This window comes from Heterocephalus glaber, unplaced genomic scaffold (genome assembly GCF_053883595.1).
Source record: "Heterocephalus glaber isolate CG9 unplaced genomic scaffold, H.glaber_assembly_v1.0 deba00001538, whole genome shotgun sequence".
Lineage (NCBI taxonomy): Eukaryota > Metazoa > Chordata > Mammalia > Rodentia > Bathyergidae > Heterocephalus > Heterocephalus glaber.
Window position 1 is genome coordinate 25,625,520 of NW_028258333.1, and position 26,173 is coordinate 25,651,692.

Genomic DNA, 26,173 nt, shown 5'->3' on the forward strand with positions numbered 1-26,173 from the left:
AGTGGATCACACTAAAGGATTGCTACCTCACGGTCTCCCATGAGTCTGAAGACAGGCGAGATGGAAGGCAACATTAGCTTCAATTCCATACCTTAGCTCTAGAGCTATATATTTTCAGGGCAGTGCATTTTCCCACCTTCTCATTTACTCTCCCCTCTCTCTCTCAGCCACTTCTTCCTTTCTCTTGTTCCTTAAAACTTGGAGTGATGGTGGGTGGTAAAATTGGAGGGAAGTGATGTCATAGATGCATGTGTGGGGATGGAGTTCCACCCTATTCCTTGTTCTCTCATTTCAAGGGTGGCTCTTGGCAGGTGAAGGAATGGAGCTGGCTGAGTTGGCTGTGTCCTGCACAACCCTATGAGGTTGTCACTATCTACAGACAACACAGATGACTCCAGTGAGAAACACCCTATTTGAAAAGCAGGTGCATTGGAAAGGAGTCTCATGGTTTTGACTTAATTCTTCCTGCTACAGTTCAAGCTCTTCTTTTGCTGGAGGGCATCGATTTATTACCATTTGTTCAGGGAATTTGTCAGTTAAAGTAAGCCTCTTGTAAACTTACATGAAAGCCCAAAAGGAAGTTTTATCAGGCTGAAGATTTTGCATTCCTTTCTTAGTTATATTTCCCCACATTTTCCAGGCATCCTGAGGGTGTGCTTCTGAGACATCTCAGGACTCTTTACATTGTTGTTTTACATTCCAGAAACTTCAATCACTTCATTGTTATTGTTTTCTTTTCCTGCTGTTGAAATAATCTCAACTCTCCTAGGTAGTCTCAAATGCTTTCAATCTGTCAGCAATTTTCTCAAAGTTGTCAAATGTTAGTCTAGAATTAATCATGAAAGGTATGCATCTGTTCTGTCACAATTTTAAAAAGTGTGTGTGTGTGTGTGTGTGTGTGAGAGAGAGAGAGAGTGAGAGGCACTTTTCTGATCTGTACAGGAATATTTTACTAACTCAAAATTATATAGATATCTATGGTCAAAATGTCTACAGATCTTTGCACTAAACATGCAGTTACTAAATGTCAGTCAGTATTCATGAGATCATGTGAGCATCTTTGAGGGCCTGAGGTAGGGGGGATGGAAATCATAACTAATCAGCCTTTCCTGAGAGAGAAAGTAATAAGATGACAGCTGTTAGGTGTGTTTCTTGTGCATTGTGGAATGGGTTCCAGCTGAGAATTCACTGTGGCCCCACACAGCCCAGAGGGTCCTTTATAGAGAGAAAGGCGCACACTGAGGGGAACCTGAATGAAGAGGCCTTGGGTGGGAGGGTACAGAGGAGACGAGGAGGAACAGGCTGTGTGTGTGCGTGTGTGCATGTGCGGGTGTGTGTGTCTGTGTGTGTACAGTCTGTGGACAGTATTATTAGTTAGTAGAGTCTCTTTCTTCAAAGCAGACTACCTTATAAGTCTTGCAAAGTGTGTTTTGTCTATTTGTATTCTGGTTTTCTTTACAAATTTTTTAGCAACTCTGTTGTGGCAAGGGGAGAAAGAGAAGGCTTGTTTTCTTTCCCTTCTGTTTCATTTTGCCTAACCTGATCCAGAGAGAAAGGTGAACCAGGATACCCTTGTTTGTCATGGACAGGTGACATGGGGATAAAAATGAGCAAACCTTGAAGCCATGAGGAAACAGAAGCAAATGGCAGGGGCTTCAGTGCAGACAGGGAAAAAGCCCTGAGTTGTTTCTCAAGCTCACAACAATGTCCACTAAACTACGATACTATAGCCTTTTAAGCCTCGAATATAAGAACTATCTTTGCCCTTGCATGCTAACTAGCAAATGTGGAGGGCATCTGCTGTCCAAGCAACATCGTACTGTATGTCTGCAATTCAGCTTGGGCTACAGCTAGCTAATTCTTTTCTATCCGAATGATAGTTTGATCTGAGTAGCTAATTTTCCCCAAACAGTATTCTAAGCCCTCAGAGTTCCTGTCACAACTCCTTCCTTGGGGAAGTAGAAACGTCATTTCCTCTTGTGAAAACACTAAGCTATACCGCCATAGCTCACTCAGAGCTGTACAGCCTCTCTTACGTTCCACAGGCTATAGTTCTGAGAGTTGAAAAAAATTTTCATAATAGAAAAGTGAAAATTAAAAGCCCACAAGTAGGAAGCAGGCTACACAATGTGCACTATATCCAGACATGGGAATATGATTTGACTATGAAAAAGATATCTGAGTTCCTGTGATGTGAAAGGAGCAGATCCCCATGCCACAGAGTAACATGACAACAGATGTGACGAGGAGGAGCAGAATAGAAATAGCATCCCCTCACTGAAGGCAGAAGGAAGCAGAGGTTTAGAGCCTAGTCTTGGAGCCAGACTGTCTGATATGACCATTGACAAGTTAGCTTTCTGTGCCTTCATTATCTCATCTAAAAATGGGAGTGATGTTGATAATGGCAGCTATCCATAGAGCACTGAGGACAACAACTCAAAGTCCTAAAGTTTAAATATATTCCAAAAGAATGACTGGCAAAAAGGTTACTTTCTTGCCTGATTGTTGGTTTTGAAACATTTTAAAGATTTTCCATTTCCATTACGTAGGCACAGTCCTCAGTGTTTTCCCACCAGACGGGCTCATTTGATTTACATTGACATCTGCAAAGGTAGAGGCTAGGATTGCCTCCATTTTACAGGGGGTAATCTGGGGCACTCAGAAGGAAACAGTTCGCTCCAGGTGAAGCAGATACCAAAAGGCAGAACCTCAGTTTGCACAGACTGTCTGGCTCTGGAGATGGGCCACATTCCCTGGCAAGGGTGTCAGACTGGTGATTCCCAGGAGGGCTGTGTGAGCAACTTGAGTGCTTGGTACAAGGATGAGAGGGAGGTGGCCTGAGAAACAGTGGAGCTCCTGTCACTATTTGTCCTTTCTCTGCAAGCTCTGATCCTCCAGGGATTTTAATGTACATGTATTAGAACATAAAAAAACACCTGAGGTGGAAAAAATGGCCTCATTTTAAACCCCAACAATTAAAAAATAGCACTGAGAGAATATAATGCATATTGAAGTACTTTACCTTAAAATTCTCTTAATTCTACATGAGCAAAGAGAGCTCCTAAAACTGTCAGTATTTAAGTTGGAACTTCAAAAGGAAGTGTATGGAAGGTTTGCTTTGATACCCAAATGCCATGAACATGTGTAGTTTCACATTCTTGGCCAACTTTGAAAACCACCTAACTGGCTGAGATTCTTGAACATACTCAAAACTGATATCAAAATATTTTGACTCCTTGTTCTAACGGGGTTTCAGCCTCTGAAGAATGTTGTTAGAACTACATAGTTTTCTGTCTGCCTTTAGTGTAGCTAATATTTAAAGTTATCTATGATTAAATACAAAGCAAGTTAGCCTGGCAGCTGAGCTTTCACAGAGACCACAAGTAACCAGTGTGTTCTCAAGAAGGCAAAATTTACAGATTTTGTAGAGTTCAAACAAGTAGTTTGGCCACATGGTCATGGATTCTTCATTACAGCAATTAGAGGAATGTGACCTTTTTTGACTCAAAGTCTCAAAGATGCTATTATGTAAGTAAACTCTAAAAACAAAATGAGGTTGTCTAAGGGATTGTAATCAGTTATTTTTTTTTCTTCAGAGAGTAGTTGACATCTAACGGGAAGACTATCTGTACGTGTGCGGGGGGGTACTACTATGATGGCTACTTCATCCTTCATCATTTGTCAAAGAACTACGAATGACAGGAAAGTAGTTATATATTGAAAAAAGTCTGAATGACATTAATGAACCTATTTGGTTGGTAACCACTGTTGACTAAGCTTCTGACACAAATGGGGACCGGATTAGGGGCTTCAAAATAAAGACAAATTGTTCAAGGATCTCCCTTAAGGTCCGTCATACCCAGTTCTTCTGAGAGTACTGGGGCTTAGGAGTTAGAAGAACCTCAGAAGAAGTGATCCTTGGGTTGGGGATGTAGCTCAGTGATACAGTGATGGCCTAATATGCATAAGGCCCAGAGGTCGATCCCTTGCACCTCAAATAAATAAACAAGAAAACAGTGACCCTAAACTATTGAAATATGAGCTTTTCTCAGATGAAAAAGACATGCTAAATCTTTCAAATATTCTTTTTAGCCAAGATGCTGTTGGTGACACTGTTTAGCATAGCACTATGCAATGTGTTAGCCACCAGCCACATGTGGCTATTTGAGTTTAAATTTAAGTAAATAAAGTAATTCAGTTTCTTGTTTGTAGGAGCCACACTGTAAGTACTCGGTAGGCACATGTAGTCAGTGGCTGTGGCACTGCATGGTGCAGACACATGAGCCTCTATCAGCATGGAAGTTTCTGTTGGCCAGTGCTGAAAACAGCAAGCAGCCCAGCACCTGGGGTATGCTGCAAGATCCCAGCCTAGGGATAGAAGTGATGGCCAAAGAATGGAGACTTTACAGGTCATATCATGAGTTCAGGCTTTAGACAGTAGACCAGGCATTAGCAAACTTTTTGTAAAGGGTCAGACAATAAATAGTTTTGACTACTTGAACCACGTGGTCTTTGCCAATTCAGCACAACTCTGCTAGTGTAGGATGAAGGCAGCCATAGAGCAGACATAAATGAATAAATCTGAGTTCCAACAACGCCTTATTTGTAAAATGTTGACAGTGGGCTGGATTTGGCTCATAAGCCATAGTGTGTTGACCTCTGCATGAGGCCAATAGAAGCCATATGTGGGTGAAAGCCAGAAAGTCACATAATTAGATGTGTGCTCAGAAAGATCATTCTAGTAGCAGAGTGAGGATGGATTTAAAGAGTGTGAGTTGCAAGACTCTAACAGCCTGGTTAAAGAGGATTAGGGGCTGAATTCTGAATATAGCCTGTTGAATAAGGCTGGAGAAAAAGCAGTGTTATGTGTTTATAAGTTAGGTGTCAGGTGCTGGTAGCAACAGTGAAACATAAAATGACAGAGAATAGTGGATATATTCACTAAGTTACAGGAGGGGGGACAGATCTGATATAAGATAACTTCATTATGAATCAGATGGCATTTTCGTGTCAGAGATGTGAGTCATCAGCAAGGGAGAGTTACTGAAGCTGAGAGGAAGAGAAAGGGAGGGAAGGAGAGAGAGAGAGAGAGAGAGAGAGAGAGAGAGAGAGAGAGAGAGAGAGAGAGAGAGACCTAGGAAAGGCAGGTGGAATGTGGGTGCTAAAGATGTACCATGGTACCAAGGTGCAAAGAAATCATTGAAGCTGTGGGGAGGAAAATAGGAGAAAATGGTATGCTATTGAGGAAATCAAGAGAAGACGTTCAGATAAGACTAAAAAGATTCCATGAGGTTTGATGATTAGGAAGTATTTTAAAATCTTTAGCCACAATATATTTTGTAAAGCAAAATAAAACAAAAAATTACCACCAAGTGTCTGGAACCTCTTTTTTTTTTTTCTTTTTGGTGTTAAGTGGTAGGATTACTTGAGATCAGGGAGATAACTACCATCCTTTGACTCTCATCTTATAAATGAGATGGTCCAGCAATCACTCAGAGGGATGGGAGGCAAGTGAAGTCACTTCTGGGGTGACAGTTGTCCAGACCTGTGATGGTTTAGATCTGGAGTGGCTCCCAGAAACTCCTGTGTTAGATGGTGATTATACCATGGGGGAACCATACTGAAAGTGTTAAATGTGCTGTTAGGAAGTGGGGCCTGGTTGGAGGCAGGTCACTGAGAGCATGACCTGTAAGGGTATGTCTTCCTTCTTGGTTCTTCCCTTCATTGTCTACTTCTTGGCCTTCATTGTGGGTAACTTGATTACTTCTCTCTCATTGCTGAGACAAAATACTCAACACCCAAAGTTAAAGAAAGAAAGGTTTATTTTGGCTCACAGTGTGTAAAGGTTTGAATCCATAATTGGCTGGCTCTAAGGCAGGGTGGCATGGCAGAGGGGCACTGCAGAGGAGAAACAGTTCATGGTGAGCAAAAGGCAGGAAGGCAGCAAAGCAGCAAAGTAAGGAAGAAACAGTGACCACAGAAGCCCTCTTTATGTCCCTTATATTCTATCCAGGCTTCCCACCTATAAGGTGGGTAGCACTCACACACAGGGTGGGGCAGCCTTAATCCTATCATTGCACCATGAATCAATCCCAACATCATGTCCTTAATCCCAACATCAGACACCCTACAGGAAGCCACCTTCAAAAAGCTCCACCTATGACAGCAAGAGGCTATGAGGGGACATCTAGACACAAGCCATAACACTGGGAGCAGATTTTCTCTGCCAGGCCCTTCACCAGCCATTTCTGCCTTGGAGCCAGTTGACCATGGACTGTAATCTTGAGCCACAATAAACCTCCTCTCCTTTAAAATGTGTATTTGGGTATTTCATCCCAGCAATGAGAAAATGACTAAGCAGGACTTCTTGGGTGTTATTATTTGTTGAGTGCTGTGAAGTAATTAGATACCTGTGTAAATGATGTGATATAGAGTTCTGCTTTGGGGCTAAGTGAAAAAAAATGGTGAACTTCTTAAGACCAAAGACTCTAGTTTCTGAGATAATCATTCTTGATACATAGATGTTTTCTTCTGAAACCACATTAATAAGTGAACTAAGTAAGAACAGCTTTTACAGAACCATGTGATTTGTGGGTATTCCATTTCACAATTTAATGGTCAAAGGATTAGTAATTCAATGGAAGCATTTCAAGTGATGATTTATAGGCACTTCTGAAGAAGTTTACAGCTGGAAAATACTTTACATACCTTGTGAATGAATGTATCTCACTCAATGTTAGGTGATTTCTTGTTTACCATTTTGATTTTTTCCCTTCAATTCTGCCATTTCTTTTTAAAAAACTTTTTAAAAACTTTATTTAACCTAGTATTTCCTAAAGTTATATGGCTATTGTACTCCATTTTATAGTAAACATTTTCAGTTTTTATTTTTTTAGTACATATTTCTAATACATAATGATTACATTCCTTATTAGGACTTGTTACCTGAACATTTTAATTCTTTTTTTAACCCTTCCCCCTCCCCCATCTCTTAATCCCTTTGGCATATGAGACAGATCTATCTCCCTACTTCTTATTATCTGTCTTCTTAATTTTTATTATTTATCTTTTCTTATTTTGCTCTTTATGTTTTGAGTTTCTCACATAAGAGAAACCATGATATATTTAAGCTTGTGTGCTTGATTTATTTCACTTAACATTATGGTCTCAATGTGGATCCATTTTTCAACAAATGACTCAAGTTTATCATTCTTTATGACAGGGTAGTACTTTGTTGTTAAAAAACCTAGAGAAACTGATGAAAATAAGCTCCTAGTTTTCAAGAATGTTTTTTGGGAGTAAGAATTAGCATTTGATCCCAAGGAGATTGCTTAATTTAGGTATGAAATCTGTGGAACATAGTTAATTTTCCCTCTATTAGCCAAGTAAGGGAAAAGTAAAGTGGAATGACATTATCAATAATAAAACAATAACAGCCCTAATTTCCAATGATCAATTAGCTCACTGGGAAAGACAGGAATTTCTTATTAACTGAAAATACAAGGGTTTTTTGTTTGTTTGTTTTTTGTTTTTTTGTACTGGGGATTGAACTTGGGACCTTGCACTTGCGAGGCAGGCAGCGGAACCACTGAGCTAAATCCCTGGCTGAAAATACAGTTTTGCTGTGTGATGATTTTATTTTCCAGGCTGCTCATTCCTTCCTGACCAGACCATGCCCTGGCTTGAAAAGTCATTGTGAGATGTAGAGTTACTTGAGTAGGTGGTATAATCGGTAAAGAGCCAGTATAAAAAGTAAATTAATTCTCTATATAGTAGTACCAAAAAAGAAAGCTTCTAGTCTATTGTGTTCTAGTTCTAGTCTATTGTGTTCTAGTCTATTGTGGGCAGAGATAATTATAGTTAGAATCATAACTAGAATTTTTAAATAACTTAATAAAATTAGCCAAGCACAGTGGTGCAAAAACTGTAATTCCAGAACTCTGGGAGGCTGAGGCAGAACTGCAACTTTGAGGCTGGCCTGGGCAACTCAGGGGCTTAACAAGACCTTGTCTCAAAATAAAAAGTAAATAATAAAAAGGGTTGGGGATGTAGCTCAGTGCAAAGGCCTTGGGTTCAATCTCTAGTATTGCAAAATAAGTAAATAAATAGAATTGAATAAATTTAGTAAAGAACTTACTCAGAAAATTATAGTGCCAGGACATCACTAAATATTGTGAGAAAGTGGCAACAATAGAAAGAATGAGAAAGACAAGCTCTATTGCATATTAAAATATGTTATAATAGTTTAAAATGTAGGATAATGATACAAAGATAAAATATAGGTGACTCAGAAGAGAGCCATAATATATAATAATCCAACAATAACAAAATTGGGGAAAGAGAGAATCTAAGTAGATGTTATTTTAATTGCTCAATTAATTTCTTCCATACATCAAAATAAATTCCAAATATATTATGGGATTAAAAGAAAAGTAAGCATCAACAAAGATGTTCGTTTTTAAAGAAATCACGGCAGAAAGGACAAACGCAAAGAAGAAAAACCCGCCATATGACAAAATGAAAATAAATATGTAAAATATTTGCACAAATGAGATAAAATGTAATAATCCTAAATTAAGAATTTACATATGAGAATGGCACTTAGATATCAATTGATAAATTCCCCAATAAATCCCATAGAAAGAAATTTCAATATTAATGTAGTATAACTGAAAATGTTCAGTTTCAAAGGAAATTGATTTTAAAGCACTTCTTTAACATTATTTTATTTATTAAGAATTCAACCTGGGGGCCAGGGATTTAGCTCAGTGTTTCCACTGCCTGTCTCGCAAGCAGAAGGTCCCGAGTTTGATCCCTGGTACCAAAAAAACCCACAAAAAAACACACCCCCAAAACAAAGAATTCAACCTGGAAATCATTCATGATAATACCCACTGATTACATCAACACATCATTAGCATGTGTGGGTACCTATTTCATGCTGCCAATAATATTGAATAGAGTCATCTCAATAGTTTCAAATTTAATAGTTTAGTAATGATAGTTCATTTGCTTTCTACAGGAACTAAACATCACTTCATGAGTGTAATGGATGGTTACAATATTCAATAGTAATGCATATGTTAGAGTTTAAATGATCAAAATTTTGTATTCTAAATATACATGTCAAGAATATTTTGATTTCCTTACTTCATTTTGTAGATTATTAAATAGGATAACATAGAAATAATACCAAAAGATTTACTTGAGTTTGTGCTCTCTGTATATAGTTTTTAGTTTTCAGAAGTTTGTTCTCATCACCAAAAGATCATGAAATAAATTTTTTAAAAAGAAGTTGAAAGTGAACATCAATACATCTCACACTTATATTTTATAATTTTGTTATAATTGCTTTTACTTTATCCCATTGATCTTCTTTTGGGGGAAGGACATATTTCAAACAAAGGTGCAGAAATAAATATTCTATTTGATATCAAATTTTAACCACCTCCAATTCTCTCTACACACACACACACACACACACTTGTGTGTGCACACACTCAGAAATACCAGAAAACTGATAGGTATTTCAATTTGACCTCATTTTCCATATTAGACACTACTTATGATGCAAACTTGTCCAAAATCTGCTGCCTATCCAGAAAACAAAGCTAGCCTTACTCAGACTCTATTTATACATCTAGAACTATCAAAGCCAGAAAGTGAAATGCTCTGCTTGGGGTCACCCATTCCAGTGGTATCAGAAACTCAGCAGGGACCACTCCCAGGGCAGAGGAGGTGAGCCAATCCCAGTGCCCAGGAGGAGGCTTCCCAGCCACCATTCCGCCGCTCCCAGGGCAGAGGAGGTGAGCTGCATGGGCACCAGCAGCACCCTTCCACCCCACATGGGAATCAGAAGATACATAAACAAACCTCAAAAACAGACTTCTGGATCACCTACAGCAACCCCAAAGGGAAACAAGATGGAACAATCTGATACTCCCTGAACTGGCAACAAAAGAGGATCTGGAAAAAAATGAAATCAGAAAAATTTCTCAGATAATAGCAGAGATTGTGCCCGTAGTGCAAGACATGATTAATAAATCTAGAGAGGACACAGATAAAAAAATAGAGGAGCTGAGGAACATGATGGAATCCCAACAAAGGAAACAAATAGAATCCATAAAACAAATACAAACAGATTTCCAAGAGATTAAAAACTCCATCGAAAGTCTGTACAGCAGAATGAACCAATGTGAGGGTAGAATTTCAGATATAGAAGATAAAATTGTAATTAGTGACCAGGAAAAGAAAAATTGCTTCAAAATTGTAAGGGACCATGAGAAATCATTCCAGCAGCTGCTGGACAATGCAAAGAAGAATAGCAAAAGATTGATCAGAGTCAATGAAGAAACAGGAGAGAGTGCAGATAACATAAAAAAACTGTTCACAAAAAAACCCCAAAAAACCCCCCCAACTTCACAGAAGTGATGGCAGAAATCTTCCCAAGCAGGGGAAAAGAACTTGACATACAGATAAATGAGGCATATAGGACTCCAACTAGCCTTGATAAAAAAAAAATCTATACATAGGCATATAATAATTAGGATTCCAGAAACCCAACAGAAGAACAAAATTCTACAAGCAATTAGAGAAAAGAAACAAATCATGTACAAAGGAAAGCCCATCAGAATCACAGCAGACTTCTCAATGCAAACCCTCAAGGCAAGAAGAGCTTGGAGTAACATATTTCAAGCCCTAAAGGAAAACAGCCTCCAATCCAGATGGATGTACCCTGCAAAACTATCTTTCAAAATTAATGGAGAAATAAGATACTTTCATGATAAAGAGTACCTCAGGAACTTCACAAATACCAAACCAGCACTCCAAACATTTTAGACAATATCCTAGGAAAAGGCAATGAGGATCACAACCCTAGGAAGCCCAGCAGAATGAATCCATTGGGCGTGACAAATTAAATGCAAAGAGGGAGAATCCAACAAAAAGAAGTCATGACAAGGCTTTTAAAACTTTTAACTTTATCTCCCTAATGAGTGTATAATTCAATCTTGTTATTGTAGCGATTAGTATTTTTCTGATTCTAGAGTTGCACACCTTTCCTTGTGCTATACTGGCTATTTATCATCTACTTATGTCTACTTTTTAATTTGGTTGTCTATTAATGAGCTCTAAGAATTCTTTATATATTCTCATCATAGGTTATATGCATTGTAAATATGGTCTGTTTAAGAACTACTTTTCATTTTAATGATGTCATTTAAAGTTCTAAATTTTGATGGAATTTCATTTATCAATTTTTTTCTTTTATACGTCATGTTTTTTGAATCCTAGGAAGTTCTTGCCTACCCTAAATTCATAAACATTTTTCCTTATAATCTCTTCTTAAAGTTTTATACTTTTAGGCTTTCATATTTAGGTTCATAGACCCCTTCAAGTTATTTTTATGTGTGGAAATAAAGGGTTGAGGTTAATTTTTTATATACGGATATCAGGTGTTCTAGTGCCATTTGCTGAAAACACTATCTTCCTCGGCTCTTGAATTGAGTTTATATTCTACAAAATGTTAATGTTAAATAATCTTTCAAAACTCAGTGGACCATATATGTGTGGTTCTATTTCAAGATTCTCTGTTTTATTCAAATGATCTATTTGTCTTTCCTTAAACCAACACTGCCTTGATTACTGTAGCTTTAGAAGAAGTCTTAAAATTAGGTACTAAATGTCTTCCAACACTGTTTTTGTTTTTGTTTTTAACTTTTCTAGGTCCTTTGTACTCCTACATAACTTTTAAATTTCAATATCCAGTTCTTCATTTATAGCAAGTATACATAGACCTGAATTTTTATATATACCTTGTGTTTTCTAATCCTGTTAAATTCAAATACAAGTTCTAGGGGCTCCTAGAGATTTCTTAGTATTTTCTCTATAGATGATCATTTCATCTACATAGAAAGATTTTGTTTCTACCTTGCCAATCCTATCCTAATTGTGTCATTTTATTGCCAGACTATTTTGGTTTGGGCCTATGTTTCATAGTTTAATGGACAGATGAGGAATAAGCATATCTGCCCTTGTTCCCCACCTTAAGGAGAAAGCATTGTATCTTCTTCATTCATATAAGGCATTTTTGCTGGAAGTATGGAGTATGTATCTTTGATCTGTTGAGAAGGTTCTGTTCTACTTCTAGTCTCCTGATAGCTTTTACCATGAACAGCTGTAGAATTTAGTCCGATGCTTTTTCTCCAACTAGTGACAGGATCATATGGCTTTTTCCTTTCCTCTGTTAAAATGATGACTTTCGGGGGTGGATCTTCCAATGCTGAATCAACACTGCCATCCCTATAATAAAACTACTTTCTACATATTGCCAGATCTGACTTTTAATAGTTTATTTTGTTAAACAAATTTCTACCTATGTTCATACATTTTTCTTCTATTATCTTTATCCAGTTTTAGGATTAGCACAATGTTGAGTTCCTAAAATGTGGAGAGAAGTGTTCCTTCTTTTTTCTGCTTTAAATGTTTGATATAATTTATCAGTTAAAATATGTATGAGCCTGTTGTTGTCATGGAGGTAGGTTTTGAAGCTAGGAATATACTTTCTTTAATAGGTGCTATTCAAATTTTATATTTCCTCCAGAGTTAGTTTCATTAATTTGTCTTCCAAGGTACTTCTTAGAAGTTGTCAAATTTATTTCAAAACAGATTTTTGAAATATGCTTTCTATATTCTTTTAAATTCTGTAAAATCTGTGGTAATGTCTCCTAGATCTTGATATTGTAATTTTAAAATGTATAATTGATATTGTGTAACAGGAAGAAAAGGTCTAAAGGAGTAGGGGAAGTGGTAGGGGTAAGGGAAAGGAAAGAAGGGAAAAGAAAAAATATGAGAAAAGGAAAAAAATGGAAACAAAGTCTTTGCAAATAGGGAAGAATGGAGAGGGTGAAGGGAGGGCAGGGGAAGGGGAAAAAATAATCAAGGTACTCATGTTAAGGTACAAGATCCCAATGACGTATGTAGCTGTATTTTATATCTAAAATGTAACAATAAACTTAATGGGGGAAAAAAAAGAAACTCAGCAGGTAACATAAAAAATGGGCTTGTGTAAGATAATGAAGCTAGTCTCTTCCTGGACTCAGCGTCAGAGTGGGTGGGAGGAGAGGAGCAACAAGGAGAAGCAGAGCTGCCCAGAGAGCTTGAGAAAGCTGAACTTTATTGCAGGGTCAAAGCTTCTCCACTCAGCCAGTAGCTATAAGGAGCCCTGAATTGTAACCTGCATCTCTCTTTTCTGTCTCCACTGTGGCTCTGGTGCACCTAAAGGTATAAATCTACAAGAAAAACTAACATAATACACTGTCAAACAGAATCTTGGATTACAGGTATTTATGAATGCAGTACTTATAACCAGCCAGTGAAATATAGACCTTAACACTGGAAACAATAACACTAATAAGATGTTACCAATGCAAAGATGTTTCTAGTTTTTGCAAGTTTCTTGCCAAAGAAGATATTATTCCTCCACCTCTGGACTGATTACCTGTCTCGTAGAAAAGAGAAACCAGTTTTCTCACTGATCAAAGAGTAGGTCTAGCATCATTTTCTAGGAATGTGCTAGCTGCTCATTTTGGGGGTGTGCATGGCTTACAAATTAAATAGAAGAACTTACTTTGTTGGAGGGGTAGCATAGTGAGAAAAATGGACGTGCAGAAGAGCCAAGATGTGGAACATAATATATGGTTTTACATGCCTAATAAGTCATCAAACACGGTTACTCTGGCTACACTTTGGGAACTCCCTCCCTCTCTGTGCTCTGCTTGTCAAATTCAATAACACTTGCTTAGGTTGGTTAACTTTTACTTCTGGAATTGAAAACAGCTGCACTACACATGCTCAGTAGCTTTGAGTGGCCCCTGCTTAGAAATCAGAAGTTAGAACAATTCCATCTTTACAGTCTTCTCTCCATTTGCTTGATAAGTAACAGATAGTCTGGAAACTCCCATAGCACCTTTCTCTACCTCCTAGGTGACTAATTTAAACAGTGTATAGTTCTCAGCTCTGTTGCACTGGTTAGATATGTTCCATTACTGTAACTCCACCCAGTTCTGAAATGCTGTCTCATGCAGTTGTGGGCATGTGTGATAAAATTAGTTTCTCTCCGATGAATGTTCTCTTGCGATAAGCTCAACTTTTTTTCTAAGTTGTAGTGAATAAAATTGTCTATGAACTTATGGACTATGTCTATATATTCACGTAAATTAACTTCCCAAATGTCTACAAAAGTGTTTTTTTTTTTACTAGATTCCATTGGAATTCTTTCATCTAAATGGTCTGACATAGATGAAATTCAACAGATGTTTATTTCATCTATACTTTTAGTTTCTGCCAGGATTTACATAAGTGTTGAATTTATTGTTGGCTTATCAGTTTTTGAGGCTCAAATCTGAGAATAGAATACTGATTCTGAACTCTAGTTCTATAATTACACTAGTTGGACTTAAACAGCATATGGTAAAACTCTGAAACCTTCAGCGTTTCAGAACATTAAAGTGAAAAATATTAAATTTATCAGTGTTTTAAAAGAGCACATAGCATTTCACTGGAAAATAGGACTTATAAAGCAAAAGGCGTCTGTATTAGGAAAAAACCCAAAACATTCTTTGAACATTTTTAAAAGTTCCTCTTCCAAAACACTTATTTTTTGTATATTCTGTATCTTTGAAGTTTTAGAAAAACATAAGAATGGCTTGTTTAACATTAGAACTTTTTTCTTGATGACCTCCTGCTAGTCCTGTTTATACTTCTTGTTTTCATAACTATTGGCCTTAGTTGCCATATTGTTAGGAGATACACTTCGTTATTGCAAATATCAGACACAGTGCATCTTTGTCATATGCTTCTTAGTGTTGTTCATTGGCAATCAGCATAATCTGCCTCGCAGGCCACCCTTCCACAAATATCCTTTGTAACAGGGACCCATGTTTTATTACTGTGTGAAATGAAACTGAAATCTTTCTTACTTTACTTTACCTAGTCAAAATACTTAACTTTTTTCAATGTTCTTTGCATGCTTTGCTTACAAAAATTGTTTTAAAAGAATTTTGCACAGCTTTGGCAGAGTGGCAGGCATTATTCTGAAGTTATTCATATATTAATGCATGTAATCTTTATAATAACCCTATTAGATAGGGAGAGTGATTTAACTCCTTCTTACATGGGGACACTGAAGCATGAAGAGGGTGAATTGTTCAAAATCACACATTGAGAGTGGGCAGAAAGGAGGTTCAAACCCAGGAAATTCAGTCCCAGGACAGATTGCTTTTAATTTCCTTCACAAAACTTTACCAAGTTCCACTTAGAATTCTAGAAACACTGGCACGAGTGATGAGCAAAATGGGCTATGTAGTAAATGAATAACTGAAGCAAACTGTGGCTGTATGTTTAAGTACAGTAATTTGGGAAATAAAAAAATAAAAAGAGTATCCGAGTCACCAAGGCAATTGAATGAGAATCTGTGGTGGGTGGGGCTCAAACAGCTGTGTCTTTTAAACTCAATAGGTAGCTCAAATGTGTAGCTAGGTTGAGAAGCGTGGATCCAGAGTCTAGCAAAGTCTTAGTACAGGTGATCTCAGACCACAGTATGCATGAGAATCACCAGGAGGGCTTGTTAGTGCACAGGTGGCTGGGATGCACCCCCAGATTTCCCTATTCAGCAGCTGTTGGATGGAACCCAAAAGTTCTGTTAAGTCCTAGATGAACTTTCAGCTGCTGTTCAGGAGGCACACTTTTTAGAACCCCTGTCCCAGGAGGCCAGGGTGGGGTACATTGTGCTGATGGAGATTGGGAAGGAACCTAGTTAATTCTCCCAGCATATCAACCCTCATGTTGACACATTTCCCTTAATTTGTTGATTTACCCAATATCACTGATCAAGGATAAGTGGAGGGGGCCGGGGATTTAGCTCAGTGGTTCTGCCACCTGCCTTGCAAGCGCAAGGTCCTGAGTTCGATCTCCAGTACCAAAAAAAGGATAAATGGAGAAAAGAGAAAGGAAACATCTGAAGTGAAGCGAAGGAAAAGAGATAGAGAAGAGGCCTCAACTTTTGGCCAGTAAATTAAATTTTTGAAGCTTTTTCACTAACCCAACACATTTACATTCAATACTAGACTGAATTAAAAAATGAGAAAATTTGAAAGATCATTGCATTTCAAAATAAAATAAACCTTTCTATATCAGAAAGAGAGCAGAAATGCATGCAGTGAGTGAGACTGGAAGCCTGGAGAGCAGCTTTGGGTCAGAGTAACGAAAGGCTTCATTAGTTCATCTCCCCTGGGGTAACCTGAAAGCCTGAGCTAGGTCACTCTTTGAAACTAAGGGCAGGGAGAGAAGTTTTTCCTTCCTCAGCATGAAGAAAGGAGACTAAATACTCTGCTGCCAAGATTAGGATAATTCAATGGTTCTCAACTAGAGATTTCATTCTCCTTCCCACCCCAGGCTGCTTTAGAGTATCTGAAAATTCTTTGTGTTGCAACAATAGTGAGGAGGAAGGAGGAGATGCTCTTGATATCTGGTTGGCGGAAACGAGAAATCTTGCTAAACATCCTATAATGTGAACAAATGTTAAGGTTGAAAAATTGTGAACTAGATACAGCACCAGAGCCAGGAGCAAGTCTTGAGATGCTATAGTTAATACCCAATAATATTGGAAGTCTGGACCACTTATTTTCACTATAGATTCAGCTCTGGGCTGGAGGCCTGAGGAAGAATTAGTGGATAGAAGCACAGCACTTGAGAGGGTAAAGCGAAGACAGGTAGAAAGAAAATGCTAACCAACCTTCTCAAAATTCATCTACAATACAAAATTTCAAGATACAAGAATATAACTATTGATAAGAAATAGAACCCAACAAAATTAACAATTCAATAAGGATTTAAATAAAATTAAACTAAAATTATAGAAATCATTTTAAGAATTTGAGATCTACCAAGAAATAGAAATATCACCCAAGGGATATTTGGAACAAAATTAAGCACAATGTGTCATTAACAAAAACAACCAATTAAAAAAAAAGGAATACAAACAATCATTGAAACAAAAACTCAACAGATGGGACAAAATCTTCACTGGGCACAGATAAAATGAATAACTATCCTGATCTATCTGAAACTCAGGGCTTCCAAGACATGCGATGTTAGTCTGTAATACAGAGAAAGTGCTAAAGGAAACTGGCAACGTTGGTCATTTTAGACACAGGTGGAGAAGGAATTAGTGAATTAGAAGATGAAGCTGATAAACGGATTTAGAATTCATTCCAGAGAGGATATAGGACTGTAAAATTTGGAAGGAGGATATAAAATCAGGGAGAATAGGCTGAGACTTTTATTTGGTGGAAACACTAGACCAGAAAAAAAATAATTAGCAAGACAAGGTGGAATGATAGTTTTTGAAGAGGGAAGGAGAATTTTACAGAATTGAAGAAAGTCATTATATCACAGACTTTATATAAGGGGATGGAAACCATACCCTGTGGGGACAAATCCAGCTCACTACCTACTTTGGTTTATTTTTAAAAAATTTATTAGTGTATGTTTGTGATATGTATTGAATATATTCATCATGGGATATTGGTACATATACATATCGCACCTTGCTCCTTTTGCTTCTCCTTCCACTCCTCTCTCTTCCATTCCCCATTTTCATAAGTAAAATTTTATTAGAGCACAGTCACAGACATTTGTTTATGTATTGTCCATGCTGCTTTCATGCTACAAGAAATGGTAGAGGGGAGTAGCTTCCTGCAAACAGCCTGAAAAGCCATATGTATATTGACTGGCTCTTTGAAACAAATGTTTGTTGACCCTTGCTTTAAATTGGTACTGTGACTATCGAGCAGGATAAATAAAAATAAACTCATATCTCTTTGAAGCATAGCAAAGGTGCAGAATTTAAAGAAAGATATCTAAAAGAGCACAACAGAACTTCATTTACAGAGAATGACAATTAGTCTTGAAAGCATATCTACATTAGCAACAACAGAAGTCAGAAGTCACTGAAGTCAGTCTGTAAAGTGCTGAGGAAAAGTAACTATTAATTTAGAGTACTTATACAAGATAAACTGTTATTTAGAAGTGAAGTCAAAGCAATGAAGTCAGCAGTCACACAAAGATCACTGTACAGTAAAGTGTATATAATATTACTCTTTTTCCAAATTGGTGCCCCTTTTCTGCCAGGACTCTGATGCCTGGGGATTATACATGGCTACATATCTACCCTGTTTAACTGTGACTTACTTTGGCCAATTAAATGCATGTGAAAGTGATGCTCATCTTCTCCAAGCAAAAATTTAAAGAACTGAAAATAGAGTTGGAGGATTGTGTTCAAGGATAATTATACTGCGTTAAGGTCCTTGCTGTGTTTGGGAGGATAATAATAGAAATATTGAATCATTTTAGAAATTGTTAGACAGTAGCCAAAGAGTACATGTAATTGTGCAAGAGAATACCGGAATCTAGAGGAGAAGAATAAGATATAAAAAATGATAACAAAAAAAATGATGACATACAAATGGAATTTGATGAACTACATCGAGTAACAGTGATAAGGAGCTTGTAAGCAGAGCCACACCTATGTAGGGAATGGACATGCAGCTGAGAGAGGAAGCAATGTAAAATGTTAGGGGAAGAGGAGAGGGTAAAATAAATAGTACAGTAACGGTGCTCATATGAAAAAAATATTTGATTCCTATCTCATGTCACAAATATAAATACAATCTTCATGATTAAAGAGCTAAACATGAAAATCAATTCTTTAACACAGTTCAGAAAAATTAGGAAGTAGCTTTAATATTTGATGGTACAGAATTTCTTTAAAATGACATCAAAACCAAAAATGACACAAGTCTTATTTTAAAATTTTGACAGTATTAAGATTTAAAATTTTAAATGTAAAAAGAGACAGTAAGACCAGATAAAGAACAGATTAGAAGAATAAAATTTTCAATGCACATAATTAATACAAGGAAAAGATAATTCATAAAAAATGAATAAAATATACTGGGAGGCAGTATACTGAAGAGTATACCTGAATGGTCAATAAACTTAGGAAAATGTGTTCCGTTTCAGGTATACTGAGGAAAATTAAAACTAGAACACCAATGAAGTGCAGTTTTCATATAACAAGTTATCATAACTTTAGAAATCTGACAATACAAGTTTTAGGAATGATGTAAACAGGGCTGGGGATTTAGCTCAGTGGTTCCACCGCCTGCCTCGCAAGCTCAAGGACCTGAGTTCGATCCCCAGCACCAAAAAAAAAAAAGAAGTTATTTAGGAATGATGTAAACGTGTCCTACAAATATGTACAAAGCAAAAGAAGGGATCAAGAGATGGGTGGAAGGGGAGGGAGGGAAGGGAAAGAGGATGAAAACAGGAATTAGGATCTGTTATGGACATGTACCAACTCCCCACAAAAGGGTAAACATTATGTACCACACACATGCACCAATAAGAAAAAGAAACAGCAATTCTGAATATGCTAGAACTACTTTAGTACAATTTTCTAACATTCAATAAACTTGAAGTTTCACATACCCTCTATGGAAAAGAATATTTATTTTAGTATTCTTCAAAATTGAAAATGGAGGCAAAAAATTAAACTTTGGAGAATAGATGAAGAAATTGTAATAGAATTACACAGCAATTAAATAACAGATTGAACTAGAGCCACATGGTATCTGGATAGATATGTCTTAAAATATACCATTGTAGAATGAAAGAAAGCGAATTGTAGAAATTATAAAACCACAAAGAACAACAAGGATCCAGCAAGCAAAACACTACTATCTGTTATGGGGCTAGCACAGATGAAATAGAAGTGTAAAAACATGGGTAGGAAGGCTACATGTTACTTTAAAATAGGTGTTCCTCTGCTAAAGGAAGGCAAGGAACCAAAAAGGGGCAAAAAGAAGGCCTTAATTATTCATTTTTAAACAGTTGCCAAAGTGCTAATGTGCATTGAGTGAAGGTGGTGGGTTTATGAGCATTTGTTTAAATACAATATTGTTTCGTGGTATTATACAGTACTTTAGAAAGAGAAAGGCGTGTGAGTAAAGAAAGATCAGATAAAATACATGCCCAAGCATTAAGGAAATGACATTGAAGTTACCAAATCCAGAACTGGGGCCCATGCACGCACTTCAGGAACAAAGATACCCAATGTGAGTGCGCCTTAGCCTGTGCTCTGAGAAGAGCCTTGTACTTCCTCCCAGTTGGACTGTATGAATGAAAGAAATTGTCTAGAATTCAAACATTTCATTCCTCGCTTCAAATTTGCTTGTTATTGCACAAGAGTTTTTACTTTTTTAACATAATGGACTAGATGTGGCTGCAAAGGAAAGACCTGAATAAGCCAGGAACGGGGGTGGGGGGGGGAGAGAGTATGGAGGTGAATGCAATTCTATGTGGGGCCACCAGCATATCTTTCTCAACTGCAATTGAACCTCTCCAGCCGAATTAGGGAAAAAACCATCTCTCCTCTTGAAAAATACACCATTGTTTGGAAGTCCAGCCTGCACAGGGAAACTGACATCTCTGGGACACCACTGCAGTCCCTCAAGTTAGTTATTTGCATATCCTAGGACCCATTCCCTGCAAAAATGATATTCTCTAGCTTGAGTATATTCAAATTTGAGAGGCATGATTTGGAGGAATATGGAAAAAAAAGGCTGATATTTAAACCTCAAGCCAAGAGAGGGCTATGTAGACAAGACTCATGTCAATTGAGAAGTAACCTGACCTCCAAATGTCATCAGAGAGCAGCACCCACCCCTTCTTTGGTCCGGAATCTCCAATGGTTGCCATGATATACAGGCATAAGATCAAATTTATAGTCCTAATACTTGTGTCCTCCAAAATTCACGTGCTGAAATCCTAACCCCCAAGACAATGGTATTAAGAGGTGGGGCTTTAGGGCTGGGGATGTGGGGATATAGCTCAGAGGCGCCATGCTTGCCTGGCAAATGCAAGGTCCTGAGTTCAATTCCCAGTTGGGGAGAAAGAGGAGCTCTGAGGGAGTGTTATGTCATGGGCACAGCTCCACCATCAGGAAGGGCTTAAAGCCCTTATAAAAGAGGCCAAGGAAGTTTGTTTGTCTCTTCTACCATTTGAGGGCATAGCAAAAAGTCAGGAGTCTGCCACTTGGAAGAGGCCACTCACTACAGGGTGATACCCTGACCTAGGATTTTGCAGCTTCCAAAACTGTTAAGACTGAGATTTCTTTTGTTTATGAGATTCCCAGTACAAGTCATTTATTCGAGCAGCCAAAAGAGACTAAGACACACTTACTTCCATGTCTTCAGTGTGACCACTGCCTACTCCTTAAACCACTCTTCTCTGCTTTTCCACCCGCCACCCTGGTCTTTCAGACTCAGGCCCACTCCTGACTCAGATCTTCTTCACCTGCCACTTCCGCCCCCTGAGGTGCTCTTTGCCACTGTTCCCACACCCAGCTCACTCTCACTCTTTGGTGCCACCATCCTCCACTGTCACCCTACTTTAGGTTTCTGTTTCACTGATTTCAGAGGAACCTGAGCTTGGGCAAACTATCCACTGCACCAGCCATTCAGTATGCAGTCAGAATGGAGAAGCGCTGCTCTCACTTCAACCTCACCTCAACCTCACCTCGCCACAGACCAGACACATATAGAGAGGACGCCTCCCCTCCCTTTTCTGTCTCAGGTCCTTCGTTATCTTTTAGAGATTAGGGCAAAGTTCTGCTTACTGGTTTGCTTTGATGTTTTGCTCTATCACTCCCATGAAGCCACAGTTCTTCAAGCATGAGCCTGGGACCTGCAACATCAGCATCAGCTGGGAACTTACTGAAAGTGCAAGTCCGGAGGCCTCACCCTTGACCTTCTAGATGGCTCTGACTGATGCATACTGAAGTGTGAAGACCACACAGTGAGTGGAAGCTGAGGAAGCCAGGCCCCATGTGCACTGTGCCTTTGCATTGCCTGCCTCTTGGGCCCAGCCTTGGAATAGGGACTTAGCAAACCTTCGTTGAATGGATGGGTGGTTACACATCACGAGCACATTTCTTCTGTCAGAAGCTTATAGGAAGGATAAATGAAAAGAGCAGAGAAGACTGGAAATTAAAAACAAAATTTTACTTTGTGTCTTAAAACCTAAGATTTGTGCATAAAATATCTTTCTCCTTGCGGTGTGCATACAAAAAATTATCAGAAAAATTATTAGAAAATCTGTTTCTCCATTTTTTCAACAAATTTCAAAATTGGAAATGTACCTAAAATACCTGTCATGTGAACAAGTATCATCCTATCATTTCTGCTGTAAACTGTAACGTGAGCTCGTTTGTCTAAGGGGAAATGGTTGAGAAAGAGGATCCTATGGTCCTCACCTTTCCACTTCTAAAATCTAGAGTCATACTGTGAAGAAGAACATCAAGAACACTGAGGTCAACCCTGTGCCTTTACTGAGTTGCTGGAGAGACCTGAAGATCCCATAGGGAGAAGTAGAGAGACCAAGCTTGGTACCCAGTGCTCCTTGCTGGGTAGAGGATGAGCCCAGCACTATGTGTCTAAAGCTGATCAGTCTTACTTAAAGTCTGAGGTGTTTAACCTCATACAATACAAACTGCCTTTTTTTTTTTTCCAATTTCTCTACCAATAAATTATATAGAGAGGGCAATGAAGGTGGATTTCCCAATAACAACAGGCCCGCGACAAGGTCCCGCCTGTGGATGGCATCCTTCCTCAACAGTCAGCCTGGATGAGGTGGGTATTAGTCACAGCAGAAATACAGATGAATTTGTGAAGGGAAGGGAAGATATTTAATCATTTAATCTCCCTTTATGTACCCTGCAGCAAAGAAACACTAAACCAGGGATACCTTTAGTCTTCCATCTCAGCGGCATCTGCAGCATTTCAGTGAAGTGAGCATTCTGAAAATAGGAAAATTTCCTTGGGCAGAAGTAGCTATGACAGCTTATTACCAGCACTACCAGGCATGGCCACTGGCCAGGTACTTCCAAAGACCAGTCTTTAACCACTGGGTTGTCATCCTGGCAACTGCTTTTTCAGCATGTAGCAAAATAGAAATGCTCAGGCTCTAAGAACAGACAAAATTATGCTCAAATTCTAGTCCCAGGATTTAGTAGCTATATGATTGTGAACAATTGACTCACCCTCTTCAAGACTCAGTTTACTCAACTATAAAATGGGGATAATAGCGGACAATGCTTATGGGGAGTGCTGTTGGATTTAATGAGTCAGTGTTTGTCAGAGCTCACCGGTGTTAACCGCCAGTAGCAGTCTCCTTCTGTGTTCCCTGCAGGGTTCTATGCCTCCTTAAGAAATTATGCACTGGGGTTGGAAGAAAGGAAAGCAACACTCATCCAGTGTCTAGCACATGACTACAGTGCAGTAGGTGCTTTATGACTGCAATCTTATGGATCACAATAATACAGAGAGCTGATTACTGTCATCACCATCTCTGGACAAGAAAACAAACTCAGAGCTTCAGTGATTTGTAAAAATATAAAAATATATAACTAGCAACCACAGGAAATGCATAAGTAGCCAGAAATGCAGACTTTTGACTATACTATGATGTTTTTCAAGGAGAAAAACCAGTGTCTTTCTTTCCTTGCTATAGACTATCAAAGGCAACGATGGGGAAACAGAAAGGGGAAATACTTCCTTTTTATGTAAAATTTGACAATCTACAAAGACAGGAATGTGTATTTAGGTACCACAGTTTCAGTGTGAAGTTTATTTACTATGCCACTATTCATAAGATAACTTAAAATATGTTGTTCATTAAGAAGGGAACTTGTGTTAGAAGTCTTAAGTATGCATATTTTTTCACTTAAGTCTTTTTCTTATGGTTCTTCCTATGAAAAACCATCAATGTATATAAAAGAATGCTTGTATATAAAAGAAATCTTGTCTATATTACCATAAAGAAAGAAAATGAAAAAAAAATTGAGATGTCCCAAACTAGTACCCTAAGTAAGAGAAACCAAAAAAAGAAAAAAGTAAAAATTTCTGGCCCAATGGAAATGATTAAGATAAATTATGGAAAGCTGAGTGTGGTCATACATGCCCATAATCCCAGCACTTGGGAGGCTGAGGCAGAAGAATTGTCCCTGAGCTAGGTAGTGAGTTCAAGGCCAGCCTGATCTACATACTGAGATCCTGTCTCAAAAAAACCCAAGTAAACAATAAATAAATAAGTGCTAGATTTGTGAAAACTGATTTCTCATTTGAAATATTATAACTTAGAAACCATTCAAGATATCTTAAATTTTGAAAGTAGGTGAAGAAGTGGTTTAGAAAATATGGTAACAAAAAATTATCCTTATAAAATATGTGTTTAAAATGATGAAATTCCACAGGAATTCTACTAACAATGATTATCCCTTAGGTGATAGGATGATAGAAAATGTTTCTTGTGTCTTTTCTGCATGTCTATGTTTCTAAGAAAATTATTAACTGATATGTTACTTTCATAAGAAAGCAGAAATTACTTAGGAAAAACGTTTTGTATGTGAACCTTAAATATACATTGTCATCTTGTTTCCTCTAAGCAAATCCGTATGCTGTAGCTCCTTGTAAACCAGGAGCCTTTGTTTATTTTTGAAGGGAACGTCAATACTATGGTCAAGCTGTTTCCTCAGCATCTTGGACCTAAAGACTCGGTTTGGAAACCATGGGGATTCCTGAGTCCCACCTCACCTGGCAGCTGCCTTGCTATCTGTGTGTGGCTTGTGTCTCACCTCTGTGCACGCCCCTGGGCTGTGCCTGTGACTCTGACCTCTCCCTGCTCTGTCTCCCTCACAGAAAGTTGTATTTTCTCACCTCTACACCTTCCACTCCCGACTCAAAGTGTTTCCAGACTGCAAACAGCTCTGATGAACCCCCTGCCTTTGCTGTGAAGCAAGTGTAGGACTCGATGTCTCAATTTCTGTTTTCTCACCAGTGACAACTAAAGGAAGTAATTCTCTGTTAGAGGAAGGACAACGCATCTCTGATGTTCAGGGGCTGGAGAGTGGAGGGCAGAGATGGTGTGGAATAGAAAATCGGCTCTCTTCTGAACCCAAGGAACATAATTCCACATCTATTTCAGGGGCTGATTTTTTACAGAGAAATAATGGGAAACGGTGAAGTAGAACATTAGTGCTTGTAGTTTGGCTCCAATTAGAGGTTACACTAATTTTTATGGTACACTCACTACTTTAATGTTTTCCAAATAATGACTTTCAGTTAACTTTGGGAACACACACTGTCCCTGAGGTTTGGATTGTCTGGGCATGGTTTCTCTAAATTAAAATAATAAAATACATTTTTCAAGCAATAGAACTCCTTTGCAAAATCTTCTGTGTTACCCAAATGGCCTTATCAACAGGATATGTCACTAGACCTGAGTGTCCTAGACCCAGAGCCCTCATCCTTGGAAGTTTGACTCTGGTACTGGTTCTGCCCCACAGCTCTCTGGAGGCAAAGACAAAGAACACAACTTTTCTTTCTGTAAGACATAGTTCTTCCTCTGTTCCAATGACTAGAATCAGAAAAGGGAACTTCTGAAGCCATGGTCTCTCAGAGTGTATAATAAAGACTCAGCAGCTTCCTCAGCACACAGAACAATGGGTCAAGTGAAAATTCCAAAGGCGTGGAGGAGTTGGCCATGAAACTCCCCACCCCCTCTCCGATGGAGAAGATTAGCTCATTTGCCAGGAGACAGGGAGAGTCATAAAATCTATTACTTACCATTTCTATTAAAAAGAGTCGATGAGCCTGGACACAGCGGCCCGAAGAAGCTGGGACTCTGGCAGTGAATGTGCAAGTGAGCTCTGAAGAGTGCACTTCCTTTTCTGAGCTGTGTGGTCTGACCAGCCTTCACACATCGATATGTAAGGCTGTATTTGCATGTTATCTCAGCCCTCCAAGCATTTGTATAACTGGCCAGGTTTACCTTGCTGTACCATACTTTAATAATGTGAAAACAGACATAGGTGAACCTGTGCAGTCTGAAAGATGGACAGCAAGCTTTTTAAAAAGTATACGTATAGATATTAAATTCTGTGTGATTAACACTTCTGTATTTTGAGATATATATCTACATGAGTGCATGTGTGTGTATATGTGTCTCCCTCCCTCCCTTCCCCCCTTCCTTTCCCTCCTTCCTTCCTCCCTTTCTT

General features: G+C 38.3%; 1 protein-coding gene across 1 annotated transcript in view; it reads right to left on the reverse strand.

Moving 5' to 3' along the window:
- Fyb1 (FYN binding protein 1) overlaps positions 1-25,855 on the reverse strand; it is a 173,385-nt gene extending 147,530 nt beyond the window's left edge. Inside the window, exon 1 of the mRNA XM_087189325.1 lies at positions 25,743-25,855. Coding sequence (XP_087045451.1) covers positions 25,743-25,745 — 3 coding nt within the window. The 5' untranslated portion in view covers positions 25,746-25,855. The remainder of the gene's footprint in view (positions 1-25,742) is intronic.
- Between the last annotated feature and the right edge of the window lie 318 nt (positions 25,856-26,173).